Consider the following 14,585-nt stretch of genomic DNA (forward strand, 5'->3'; position numbering starts at 1 on the left):
GTTTGGAATGTGCTTTAGTTTTGGTAAAGTTCACCTTTAGATTCTTACCCAATAAACCAGATTTCCTTGTTATTAAAAATATTCTCAGGGTGGTACTTGGCTTGTAAACTTCGAAAAAGAATTGCTAAGACCCAGACATAGATATATTGGCTTTTCCTAATGCTTACTGTGTATCTGAGGAGTGTACAGAGGGCTAGGACATTAATGTAATTTATGAGCCCAAGGCAGATCCTCCTTTTGTGGGAGGCTACAATGAAATGCATGTTTGTGTCCAGAGGAATGTGCATTTTAATCAGGTAAAGCAGCAGACCAATAAGGGAGTCAGTAGGTTTACATGCGAGGCTGAGATCTACTCTGGTTGTAGATTGGGTAAGATGTCTAACTGGATTTCTGTTTAAGTTTAACGTATGGGTTTCCAGTACTCAAGTGAGCTCTGCGTCTGCTTAAATGAATTAGGTCTTGAAATACAGCACAACAAGATGCAAATGTTCAACCTGTCTTGAGTGTAGCTAATCCATCTTTATATTATACTTTGGAAGATTGAAAAACAAAGCAATAACAAGACAAGCAGGTGAACAGAAGTATAACCATATGAAATAAACATTCATTGTTGTTTGTGATAATGATGATAAATCCTTGAATCTCAAATCTAAGGAAAACAAGGGAACTAGATTTTAAACTGTGAGTTACAATCCAAACAACCCTGACCCAGCATGTAAACTCACTGACCATCTGCTTCTTTGTGTTTCATACAAAGCTGTAAAACTCAATAATGCATTTAATAAAAACAATTGACACATATAACATAAAGCCACATGCATTAGCCTTACAAACATGCGGATAACAGACAGAGACAGACATTTGTTAGACCTGGGCAAACATGCAAAAGAAGAGAAAGAAAAATCTAGACAAAACACAAAACATTAAGCTCCTGGGTAACAGGTGTGGTATGCGTCCGCTCAAAAAGCGGTCATTAAAAGGTGTTAAATGGAGACAAGGTGCTACATTTTCCACAAAGTGATCGCTATTCACTCTAGGCTCATTCTCAAGGTCATGTGTCTAAAAGCTGAAAGGCTATATAAGGCTAATGCTGCTACATTTATATGGGACTGACTGGGTGGGTTTGCTCCGCTTTATTAAGGTGGGGAAAACAGAGGTGAGTTTACAGCTTTCCATTGACTTGTAAAGGAATAGGGGGTTTAAAGGTTTTTATTGTTGGCACTTTGAGCTAAACCAAAGGCTAAAGATAATGAGTGCTCAATAGTGTTGGTGCCAAAGCAAGTGAATTATAGTTTATACAAGGCAGTTCATAAGCTAAAGGGGAATTTCCCACATTTGAATTGGATGTGGAACATCTTTACAAAATAAATCCTATAATTGTTCATGGATGTTATTTTCATGGGGGGACTTATTAATTATATAAGTCTTATATTATATTACTAGGGGTGTAACAATATCCAAGTCTCACCATACTATATTGTCACGGTATGAACCTCACGGTACAATATTTATTGCAATATTGTGGGAAAGCTCATGATCTGGTGGGGAGGCTCATGATTAGGTATGTAACAATATCCAAATCTCTCTGTACGATATTTTCACGATATATATGTCATGGTAGGGATGTGCAAAAATATTGAAATATCAATATATTGTATCGTTTAATGTGATGATTGACATATATCAATATCGTGAGCTGCTGTAGCAATATATTACCAAGAGTATTTTTTGGTATATTTTACTAAAGTATTTTGTTACAGAGCGACAGTTTTGTGGTTTGTTTAGTGGAAGGAAACTCATTTATGCTACACATTTGACATTTTCACTGTTTTGATGATTAAAATGGGCGGTTTCATATGAACTTTAAACAAGAAGTGGTTTATCAAAGACTTTTAGTATCACAGCCATGATTTAGCCTTTATTTTTTACTGAACCATATTGAATCGTTTTGAAATGTATTGTATCAAATCGAAAGTGTACTGTCGAGATATGTATCGTATCGTGGCCTATGTATTGAGGTATGTATCGTATCGGCAACTTCTGAATGATACCCAGCCCTATCTCATGGTGTGATATTTATTGCAATATTTTGTGGAGACTAACAAAATTGAATGCTACTTTTTCCTTTTAAAATGCCTTGACAAGAAGATAATCCAAAGAACTAAGACTTAAAAGTGCTTAGAACTGTTATTTCTTCTTGTAGTCTACACTGAAATGGAGCAAAGGATCATGGTCTATGTAGTTCTCTCTGTCTTTTTTTAGCTACTGCTGCGCCATAACTCTTAATTTAAATAAAGAGACTTAATTCGATATATTGTGATGGTCCATGATATTATTGTGAGAACTTTGATGATACGATATCACAATATTTTGGTTATTGTTACATCCCTTTAAATTACTTTTTTTTTTACAAAATGGAGATGGGAAAATGTATTGTAAAATTGATAGTATTACAAATATGGAAATTATGTGTATGCAGTTTGTAACCTACATTAACCCCATTTAAATTCACATTACCACAATATTGATGCAGATATCCCTTTAACATTAAATAGAGACGTGAGACTACTGTTGAAATGTAGATTTTTCTATCATTATACAATGTTTAAGGGTCTAGTCAGTGATATAAATTACTAGGGTCAACATTTGTAGATTATTGAATCTAAAAAAACAGTAATATAACAAGTGAATTTCTTTTATTTGATCATATACCTTAGGTCCACACAAAATAGCATCACTGTCTGGGGTTTTAGTAGCATGCAGGTGTGGCAGATTAGGTCCAATGGAGGCATGTTGGTTATAGATGAGGCTAAAAAGGTCGTGTAGGATTTAGTGTTGTCATGGCGATGGCTCAGCATGGGGGCGATCGGGGTTTGTGAATGACGAGAGATCTATAGGAACGCTTCAAGCCACACTGAGTTAAAAGAGATATCACCACAACCCATTAATAACATCAAACAGGTGCTAAGACACAGCAGTCAGTCAGTATACTACTATCTACGCTCAACATCCAGCAACATTAAAGACTACATACTACTTTTTCTAAAGATAGTGACGTTTTCTAACACTACAAATCACCAGAAAATCCTGCAAAGCTCCCCACATGCAGACGGACCAGACGGACGAAAGACATAGAAGACGAGCTACTAAGGTATAGCCTGACCAGACCAGATAAGATTCTAATTGTAGGATTTAAAGTGTAACTTAAATAATCAGGCTATTTTTCTTGATTTTTGACTGCTGTTCTTGTACTTTGTATACAATGAAATGTCAAAATTGTGGGAGAAATAAAGCTTATCTTAGTCTTATTTATTTAATTACTTTATTTTTTATTAATATCTTACTTGCAACTATTTTGACTGGTTATGTTTAATACCTGAATGAATATTATAACTTCCAAGCTATAGAAGGCAGTGTCATTCTTATAGTAATGCAAAATAGATTTTAAATCAACTTAACAGTTACTAATATTTCAATACAAATTCAAATTATTCCAGACCTCTATTACAATTCCATTATGTTTTATATTTCTAATGATACTAACATTAATCCATAACATTTTTCTTGCACCATGTAAGGAAATACCTATTCTGTGTAAACTGTAAACTACTTATAAATACATTTTTGATATTTGTGTACCATGTGCATATATACAATGGATTTCCCTTTGGAAGAATACATTTGAAAAACAATAAGTTTGATCAGGTGACATAATTTGATTGTAAAAAGGTGATATATTGGTAAATACTATGTCCGACTGGCCAGGCTAGTAGTAGAGTTTATACACTCTGCTGCTTTACAAAGAGACTGCCATCTTGAAAACCATCCAAGCAAAGTGCTACAGGTAGATGGATGTCTCTTCAAAGTAGCAAAAACGAACAAACTAAATCTAAAATAGACATGACGGACAATGGACAAATTAGACAAAGACGATTTTCCCACATCCAAACCGTAACAGACCCCCACGCCTACAAACCTAAGTAGCTATTATGGGCTACGTCTTCAAATGCAGTGGGTCGACTCGAGGGTTCCAGTGTTTTGTACAGCAACGCATCTTCAATCGGGCTAGCCATGAACAACAGCCCTAAACACGAGATGTCCCAGCAGAGGGGAGGACAGAGGAGAGAGAGAGAGGAGGGTGGACAGGTGGAGGGGTGATGGGGTGATGAAATGGTGAGGGTAAATAAAAGAAAAGAGAAACAGAAAAGGGGAGAGTGCAGGTGAGACAAGCAGCAGTGATCTTTTGGTTGTGTTTTGGTTGCGGTGGCGCAGTCCTGGTGGGTTTTGTTCCTGTGTGAAAATGGAGAGAGGAGGTTTAGGCTCAGACAAATCCCTCCTGATGGGTTTGTGGGTTTTTTATTGTTATTGGTACAGATTATGGTGTTTTAGGGACTTATCATAAACCTGTAGCTCATGCTGTTATCATTTTAAATAAGATACTTCTGGATCTCCTTCAGGTAAACTTTATACTGTGGACAGCATGCCATTTTAGAGACATGTTTGCCCTCCACTCATAGAGACATGAGAAAGTATTTCACAAGTGGGTGGAGCCATAGTTAGAGCTTTGTGACTCAGACTGAGGGTTATCCAGGCATAATCCAAATACCAAAACACAGATTCCTAAACAGGACAGGGGAGGAGGCATATGTCCCGCTCAAGCACATTTCACTAGTCTAAGTATCAGTTTACTAAGATAATGTAATTAAAAGTTAATTTAAAGTTGTTGGTTTTTTTTATTTCATAATATGTTTTAGATTCCTTTTTACTACGTGTTTGTAAGATACCATAATTGAGGAGTCACTAAAATTGGCATTAAATTATGAACAAATATGAATAAACTTATTACACTATTAATTTCTCTCAAATATTTTCTCATTTTCTCATTTCTATTTTGTTTTTGGCTCAAATATTTTTTTTTATAGCTTCCTGCTCCTTCTTGTTATATGCTGCATTTTGATTACTTTTTCAAAAGCTATAATATTTTCTTTAAAATAGTTTATCACTATGTCAGAGATCTTAATTTGAAACTCATAGATAAAGTAAATCCCACAGTAGCCCAGGGCAGTAGGGTCCTGTCTGAGCCTGGTGGTCCCTCTCAGTGAGTTTAAAAGGGGGAGAAGGAGGGCAATGGTTGTTGGAAATACCCAAGTAACTGTGGTAGGGCACTGGGATCAGCTGTGCGTTTAGCTGTTTCTGATCGGCGACCTCATATGGACCGTCGTCATAGAAACCAAGGTCCAGTAGGGTCTGATTCAAGAGCTGGACTCGCATCTCGCCTGTGGGGGCAAAGGTGAGGGCACGGCAAAGACACACAATACACAACAATGACTGTGGTTTAGGAGAGAGTAGAGTTAAAACATGGAATAAATACACAATTATTTTTTTTATCTACAGAATGTGTTACAAGTGTCCTCTGTGGTTCTAAATGTGTTTTGTTGAATTTTATATATTTACAATTTAGAACGACACTGAACAGCTGTAAGTACTTATTATGAATACTCATGAGTATTCACAATAAGTACCTACAGCTGTTTATGCTCTAAAAGTAAAGGGACAGTATGTAACTTTCTGGAGGTGTCACCTTCATGAGTCCATGGAAATAGAAAGTTAAAATCATACTTCAGAACATTCTCCATGAAGATACATATGTTTAAATGTATTCATTCAGTGTAATTAGGTGAAATATTTTTAGTGCATTATTTGGCTAAAAGGTTACATGCTGTGGCTTTAAGTAGTAGTTAATTTATGGACAGTATATCTACCACAAGACACTGAATTAATTAGTATTTCTTCAGAATAACTTGCATAAAAGTATGTTCTGATGAAGTTTTAGAGAATACCCTCTCTCATCTAAAATCAGTGTATAAAATCAATTATACACTACAGAACCTTGATTGCAATTCGCTGAAGTCGACACAGTGCAATATGGATTGTATTGAACTACATATTATAATAAGCTCTCCTCTTCACCAGCTCAGGCTCAGGCTCTCTCTAATGAAGTGCACGGCCCAGTAACATAATTTCTGCTTCCAATTATGAGATTGGTTTATAAATCAATTTGTCTTTTCCATTTCACATCTACTGTAAGTGAAATTCTAATCACCATGCTTTTTCTTTGTCCAAATGAGTCCTGGCTGTATCACGAGTATGTAACAGGGTTGAACTTTAGCACCCAAATAGGTCTATTCCAATTGCAGTTATTCTCTGTATGTCAATAAATGTCATGCATACTTGCCTTATACAGTATACATACTTGCTTTATACAGTATATATACAACAGTATACTGTTACAGTATGTTACATACTGTTAATTTCTAAAATACAGGTGGGGATAATATTTCTATTTCAAATTAAATTTCACATCATTCAAATTTTAGTCTAAATAAAAATGTCAATTTGTCCACTGGTTATAGACAATTCTCTGACTCAACAAATTGTTTAAAAAAAACAACAACACATAATTGCACTATTTTTACTGTGAAAACTCTCCCTCCTTACCTTTCCAGTTGTAAGTCCCTGGTGCTCCAAACAGTATAAAGTTGTTATCTGGAGTGAAGCTGACAGACATGCCCTGCTGACAGAAGCCAAACTGCTCATGCCCCTGAGGTCGGCCCTCACAGAACTTCCACTCTCCTCCGTCCAGGTCATCTCGCTCTGTCAGGTCCTCGCTCAAGACGTAGCAGCGGCCGATGGGGTCCCGCGTCTCTGAGGGCTGCCTCACACGCTGACGTAGCTCGTACAGGTGGGCACAGGTCTGCAGGGTGAAAAGACGGAGGGACAATGATATGATTTAGAATATGGTTGGATGTGTATCAACTATATTTAAATGTTATGACTAGTTTTAGTCAATTTAAAGGTCCTGTATTACACTATTTTCTGATATAACTTATACTGTTATTCCCTCATCAAACACAGACCTGATGTAGTGTTTTGTTTCATTCACACGTTTAAAACAAATCCTGCATATTTACACTGAGTTCTTCTGTGAAACTGAAAACATTCTGTTCCACCTTGTCTGATCTACTGAACTACAGACAAAAAGAAGCTGTTAACTTGGAAAGTACCCCTACATGACATCATGAGGTGGAACAGAGCACTTTGTGCTTTGGAGAAGTGGACAGACTAATAATAAAGGCTTACTCAAACATGTGTAAATGAAACAAAACACAACTCCAGGCATGTTTTTGATGAGATAACATCATTCTTACATGGCTTAAAGATCACAACAGTCAATTTTAGAATAAACTTTTAGAATAAATGTAAACTAACACTAATCTAAAAGTTAACATGCTGAATTCTAATAATTTTAACTGAACTTGATTGTAACTTTTCTAGCAGAGGGACTGCCACCTCCATGTCTCCATTGAGATGCTATCGCTTTGCCTTGAATGTTTCACAGTATGGCATTAAACTTGTGAAAGATGACGCCAAAAGGCCAAGCTACAGGTCAAATCTGCAGAGAGGAGAGCACTCACAGCAATATATCCATGGAGACAAGCAGGTGGCAGCAAATTGCATAGTGGCTCTTTAAGGAGTAAAGAGTGTGTATTGTATAGTTTTTAATTGTGAATGTTCTGAACTTACCACAACTTTTCCTCCAATGCCTTGACTTTTAACTGTAACTCCCAGCCACTGGTTGTCCTTGCTCTCTTTATCTAGACTCACTAGAGAAAGAAAAAAATTGCATCATCAGCTGCTATAGTTTATAAACAAATAAAGGGCAGAATATACACCTAGAATATAGAATTAGCAACAGTAATGAACATATAGACAGATCTCAGCAGAGCACATTGCTGTTAGTAAATCAAAACCATAAGAGTTTAAAAGAATAATTAAGTCATCCAAGTACCGTCTCCATCGATGTCCACTCGCTCACAGTCATATTCTTCAGGTGAAACGGGACATCTGAACAAAGCTCCGGGTCTGCTGCCCAAAAGTGCCCCCTGTCCTGCAGCCTGTGGTGCACCCACCAGAATCCTGTAAGAAGAAGGTGGACATTAGTATAGATTTTAGTTTAAACAAAAATCAATCATAGAAAACCATGAATTGTTACCATACAATCATCCACACTGAATATCACTTGAATCTGTAGCTCATTGTCTGGAGAGGGGTTGGCCCAGCAGCATTAAAGACACACTATGTAACTTTGCTGGTGCTGGGTCAAATGTTGAGGTACTTCATTCAAAATTCATGGGAACAATAAAGTGTACCTTAACAATTCTATGAGCACTTTAGGACACTGTTTCTCAAACTTTTTTTCTGGGGACCCATATTTTAAAAGTCACAACCCTTCGTGACCCAAGTCAATAGACATTATTCATAAATCACAAAATAAAGGTGGATTGACCATTATTGATCATGTCTCTCTGAACAATTAGTGTTACTCAAGTTTTAACCAATAAAAGGATCCACAAGTCGCCTATTTGGACATTCAGTGTAGCCCATTTCTATTTCTTTCTAACATTCAATTGCACCAGCAATACTGTAAAATAATTACAAAAAGATTATAAATTATACAAAACATGTCTTAACATTTGAACATTTCTAATGAGATGGGCCTGTGTGTGTTTTTATGGCGCATTCCAGTCTGGAGTGCAGAAGGAGAGCAGCATTCAGTCTGTTTCTGTACTTTGTCTTAATTTTTGTGAAGACAGAAAATCCCAGTTCACACATGTATGTAGTAGTGAAAGGAATAAGCATAGAAATACTGGCCCTACTGAGGACAGAATATTTACTCGCTCTCTCACATGTCAGAACTGTATATTGCAGACCTACATGCAGATTGTGACAAGGCGACTCAAAAAAAATCTCAGTCTCAAAAAAACAACAAAAAAACAATGCTTTAGGAGTTCTGTATCTTTCTCTCTTAATAGGAAACCTTTTTACATGTCTCAACCATGTGAAGTAAAGCATTTATAATTTACGGCGAAGCTATTAGCAACACGACAGCAACAGTGATCCCCGAGGATCAACTTCGTCCCGGACCAAGTTTTGTTATTGTGTCCTTAGCAAGACACTTTACCCACCTTCGTGCCTAGTCTGAAAGTGGCATGTGCGTGATTGGTGGTGGCTGGAGAGGGGTTCATGGTGCAGACTGGCAGCCTCGCTTCAGTCAGTCAGTACAAAAGTATCTTATCACCGTCAAGTGTGGAGTGAATGAATGATTGTGTAGTGTAGTGAGCATAATGCCACCACATAGACGCTTGTACGCACCTAATTTAAAGTACATTCATATTTATGTACTCTGTTAATGTTAAGCTTTATTTAATACTATCAAAACAAACAAGTTTAGTGTGTTCCCAATAGAACTGAGCCGTCTATTTTGGAGCCTCACCCTACTTTGGCTTCACTTCTTGTACTGTTGCTATAATATTGTCCTCATGGTCTTGGCAAAGGAACAGTTTTATTCTAAGAGAGGTGTAGATGATATTTTGGGTTTGGGAGTCACTGGCCTCTGCCTTATTAGGACACTCCTATTCCGACTAGCTATTTAAAAACTCCCCGCATTCCTCTCAACGCTGTCAGTCAGGCACGCAGATTGAGCGATGAAGACAATAGCTCCAGATAGACCCAGGTTACAATGAAGCTAAATGCGCGTACGCTGATGTAGGTGAGGGTGGCGCAACGTCGTGTCGAAATTTCCCATGATGCACCTCTCTTCACATGCCTTGTTATTGGCGGTCTCACGCTTAAATTAGCCATGTCTGCGGCCAGGAAGTATTTTGCCTATAAATACAATGCAGCAAGCTGATAGTGCCAACAGAGGAAGGGGCATATGGAAGGGCAAACAACCAGCTCACTGCATGTGGGGAAATTTAACAAGTCATAACTTTTATTTGCATTATAGCTAGCAATAATACATAATGCTCGAAGTATGCACCATGGACAACAGGTGCCAAAAAGATTAATTGAAAACATATTACTGTTAACTAATGTCAAAATACTAAATGATACAAGCATATTTGTTCATTAAAGGAGCAGACAAAGCATACACACACACAGAAATGTCAAATAAATTGTCAATAATGAAAATTAAAATTGTCTATTCAGATAAAAATTACCAAAAAAAAGGATTAATTCTGTATAAATGCGATGTACGCATTGGGAGAATTTGCAGAGAGGTGACTGAAGCTGATAGTTTTGCACTGTTGTTCTGCCCATACAGTATATTCAGTCTATTTTTTATTTGTATTTACCTTATTTATAATGCATGTCCTAATTTTTGTTTAATCATAGTTTATTTACAATTATTATTCATTGTTTTATATTGTACCATAACTGACAGTGACAATGACAATAGCAATAAAACGTATTTTGACTGGCTGTGTGTTAGTTGTCGCTTCTCATCTCTATCTGAAAAAACTGTTCTGAAGCTGTGCATGTGTCAAAACAGTGAATGCATGTAAAGTCTAGTGAGGTGCCAAAGGCTTTATGAGAGCGATAGGAACTCAGTTAGATATCATATTCAACTACAGACTTCCTCATTTCACAGTGTGAAAATCGGACACTTGGCCCAGCTTTTAAAAAGAGGCAGTAAAACTCAAATGCCCTTTGGTTTGGCAGAATTATTACACTTTCAGTCCATGGGGTTCAGAATGATGAGAAATTAGGACTGTTGCCAGCCACTGTCCTAAAAATATCTATCTATAAAACACAATATCATATCATTTGAACGGATGAAAGGCTTTAAAGTGTTGCATATAACTGGAAGCTGAAACCTATAAATAGAGATTAAGAAAGTACTCCAAGAATGTATAATGTAAGGACCCTTATTGTGCCCACGTCTGGTTCTGGAAGTATCAATTCTCTCTTATGAAAACAGAAGATAGCAACAAATGCATTTAGAAATTTGTGGTTTATAAAGTTTCAGATATACATTTTAGATTTACATTATAAAATTAACTAATATCATCATGATTTATTTATACCATAGAGCTGAGCAGAGAGACCTTCACAAAACTTAAGCAAACAAAAGAACCATTATTTAAAATGTAGCTCCAAATGCTTTTAATGCACCAAACTAACTCAGGACCACCCTTCTGCTACCTTCTTGCCAAAACGTATACCTATATGTACACAATATCAAAACTAAGGCTGATAAACCCTGTTAGCTAATAAGCAGCATATCAGAAGATTAACTGTTGTTTACTGAGTTGAATGCAAAACTACAGAAGCAGGAATGCAGTATGTAACAGTATACAACAGCCAAGACCATTATCACTCCTCACATAAACACATTTCTATCTTTACCATTACCACCCACAGTGCAGACACTTCCTCTGTCACCTCTCCTGTCAAATTCAGAAGAAGGGTAGTTAGCAATGCCCCTGGACATCTCCAATTCCTCCCCTCTCCACCCCATTGAACAAGCTCACCCAAACATGACATCACAGGAGTCTATAGTCAGTCTATATGGGGGTTTCACATCACTGGAGGTCCATAAAACAAGCTGTGAGGAAGTAGAGCCTGAACAATTCGAGATAATGATCAAATCTACATTCCTTTAAGCTCTGTTGTGCGTTGAAGGGCTGTGTGATGTGTTTAGGTTTGATGCAATCAGTTTCCTCAGATTTGTAGTAGAGACAGGTGTCATGGTTTGTCTGTAGGAAGTCTAAATAGAATGGATTTTCTGCTTTAAAGGTGCACTGTGTAACTTTTTGGTTGGAGGCCCATCGCCTGCTTGTTTCTATGGTTATATCATTGCTCTGGCTAGAATGTTCCACAGTATGACATCAACAGCTCTACCTCATATTTAAATTACATTACAAGTGGTTTTATAGTCTAAAACACCTAGAAAAACATGGATTCTGACTGTGAATGTCATTGCCTCTCCACAGATCTGACCTATAAAATCTGATTTGGTGTCCATGATGATAAAAATGTTTAATGTCATATTGTGAAACATTCCTGACAAAGGAATAACATCTCCGTGAAGGAGAGCGTGGGCCCTCCACCAGAAAAGTTTATGCAGTGCACCTTTAAGAGAGAGTGGATGTTGTTGTTAAATAATCTTTTTTTTCTCAAATCAAAAATATCAGAAATGTTTCTAATTCACAATTCAAGAATTTGAACATGAGTTTTATGTTGAAGGGAGAGTCCGGAATTTTGGACATAGGACCTCATTTCCTAGTGAGCCAGAGTGTTGGAGACGTGTGGAGACACTTTTTAAAATATTTCATTCAGTCCTTGTATTTGCAGAGGTCACTGGTGCTAGGCTAGTGCGTGTCAATGGTCATAGTTATCCTGCCACTAAAAACAGTCTTACCCACTCCACAAAACACCTGAACCAAATTATTCTGCCAGACTGTCAATGTAAATGTCTCTGTTGTTAGAATAATGTTTGAAATAAAACCAACCTTGCACCGCTTGAATCGTCACAAGTTGAGGGACTATTTTCTCATATATTGGTCCGCCGCTGCCAAGCTCTCTGTCAGGAAGTATAACTCGTTGCTGCTGCTCAGACATAAATTTTTCAAATGCAAGGTTGGTTTTACTTCTAAAATTATTCTATCAACATAGACATTCATATCAACAGTCTGTCGTTATAATTGTTTTGCTTCGGGTGCACTGTGGAGTGGGTAAAACTGTTTTAGTGGCAGGCTAACTATGGCCATTGACATGTGCTAGCCTAGTACCGGCAACCTCTGCAAATGGAATACTTAAAAAAGTGGATGGAATATTTAAAAAAGTGTCTTCACATGTCTCCAACACTAACTAGGATGTCCAAAATTCTGGAGTGTCTGTTTAAAGTTCAGAATCATATCCTTTCTTAGTATTCTGAGCAAGATATTAAAACTACTAACAGCTATGACAGTCTTTCCATATTTGTATCTATTACAAAGCTAAATTTGTAGTACAGGCATAGTTCCTAAAGCACCTTTGAACTTGTGTGGTGGAAAATTTTAATTAAAATTATTTCCCAGATTCCCAGAAACCAACATAAAATGGAATGCGCTCCAGTAAACAGGGTAAATATAAGCCCTTCTATTAATGTTGAATCCTTTTAAGGCTTATGTCATTTTATCATTCCAAATAAATTAAAAGGGGGTGCCAGGGGTGGATGATTTGGGATTTTTTAAAATACAGAATAAGATAAGACGTTGCTGTTTGTGGAGGAAATTATAGTACTTCCAAAACTGCAGCCATTACGATTTGCTAGTTCCATCTTTTCAAATTGTGTTTCCGATTCATCTTTGGACTGCTTGCAATGTTTTCCCCAAAATATAGTACCACTCACATAAAGCTGTCACACCTCTGGAACAGGTGCGGATGTCTGTGGTACATTGTCATCTGTGACTCATGGTCCATTTGTGAAAGTTATACTTGTGTTATGCTCTCACGGTGTTTCCCATTGAGTCAGAATCCTCACGCTTCACCAGCTCACACAGGACACACCGGGACAGAGCAGGACAGAGCCGGGCAGAGGGGAGCAGCTGTGGCCCTGTCCCACCGCAGATAAGAGAGCGCGGGGAGAGGTGTAGTCTATGGGATAGGGGTTGGTACAGACCACAGGGAGATGGAGCTATCAGAGGAAGAGTGAGTGTTTTACAGGGGGGCATTACAGATTAGATAAGGAACATGCAGGCGCTGACAAATGAGATTAAGATGGAGAAAAGATAGTGCTGAATTGTGTGAGACAGTTTGCAAACACTTTCCATGGCTTTATGGCATGTGTACATGTATAGAATTTAGCATACTAGGGCTAAATATGAAACATTAAGCCTTTCCACTCACCTTACGATCTGGTATTATAGTTGTTTTAACATTCAAAATACTGTTAATGCATTTACTGTCATCTCTTTTAAACCAAAGGCAAATATGTTCGGAAATTTTTTTACAGAACAGTGTAGTTGTTTGAAAGAGACACTAAGGTGATGCACACACTACAATGGTTTTTGGTCGAAACAGTGAAGTTTTTATAGAGTTTGGTCTTTCGTCCACATGGAGCCGGCGTTTCTGGTGGGCGAAAACTGTGTTTTTTGAAAACGGCTTCCAGAGTGGAGAAAACAGCATTGTTTTGTCATGTGGACAAGCAACCAGGCGCTTTTGGAAAACGATGATGTCGCAACCCCTTCATCGCCACCCCATCCAAGAAGGAGTTTATACGCATGTGCTCTTTGTAGTATTGTGTGTTCAGTGGCTCTGGCTGTATCCTGTTTACAGCACCACATATAGGTGTGGCATATATATTACATTGTTTTCAATCAGTGCTCCATTGACGTGTGGAGGTGAATATTTATTGATCCGACATGTGTGGGGATGCAAATTTTTTTCAACCCACAAAAAAAAAAAAAAAAAAAATCCAGGAGCGTTGTTGTGTGGACATAGCCTAAAATTCTATGACTTTTCCAAAACTTTCATTTCATTGAATTTACAAAATTCCATGATTTTTCCAAGCCTGGAAAATTACATTTTCAATTGAATGATTTTTTCAGTATTTCCATGACTGTGGGAGCCCTGAATAACAGATTCTAAATAAGGAGCAAAAATATCAAGAGACTGATGTCAAATAAAGCATAATTGTACAGCATATAACGTAAATGTACAAAATATAGAAATATAGTCATACAAATATATTTCAGCTA

The 14,585-nt window shown here is 37.3% G+C and overlaps 1 protein-coding gene across 2 annotated transcripts in view; it reads right to left on the minus strand.

Moving 5' to 3' along the window:
- Positions 1-14,585, minus strand: part of itga7 (integrin, alpha 7) — a 55,404-nt gene that overhangs the window by 19,962 nt on the left and 20,857 nt on the right. The window contains exons 2-5 of one of the 2 annotated variants that reach the window (XM_055160803.1): positions 7,850-7,977; positions 7,585-7,664; positions 6,499-6,754; positions 3,977-4,084 (exon numbers count right to left, since the gene is read on the minus strand). In XM_055160803.1, coding sequence (XP_055016778.1) covers positions 3,977-4,084; positions 6,499-6,754; positions 7,585-7,664; positions 7,850-7,977 — 572 coding nt within the window. Of the gene's footprint in view, positions 1-3,976; positions 4,085-5,144; positions 5,422-6,498; positions 6,755-7,584; positions 7,665-7,849; positions 7,978-14,585 lie in introns of those variants that run through there. The other variant, XM_055160804.1, reaches the window with a different exon arrangement.

Source organism: Boleophthalmus pectinirostris, unplaced genomic scaffold, assembly GCF_026225935.1.
Source record: "Boleophthalmus pectinirostris isolate CB_2022bp ecotype Guang Dong unplaced genomic scaffold, ASM2622593v1 HiC_scaffold_3, whole genome shotgun sequence".
Classification (NCBI taxonomy): Eukaryota; Metazoa; Chordata; class Actinopteri; order Gobiiformes; family Gobiidae; genus Boleophthalmus; species Boleophthalmus pectinirostris.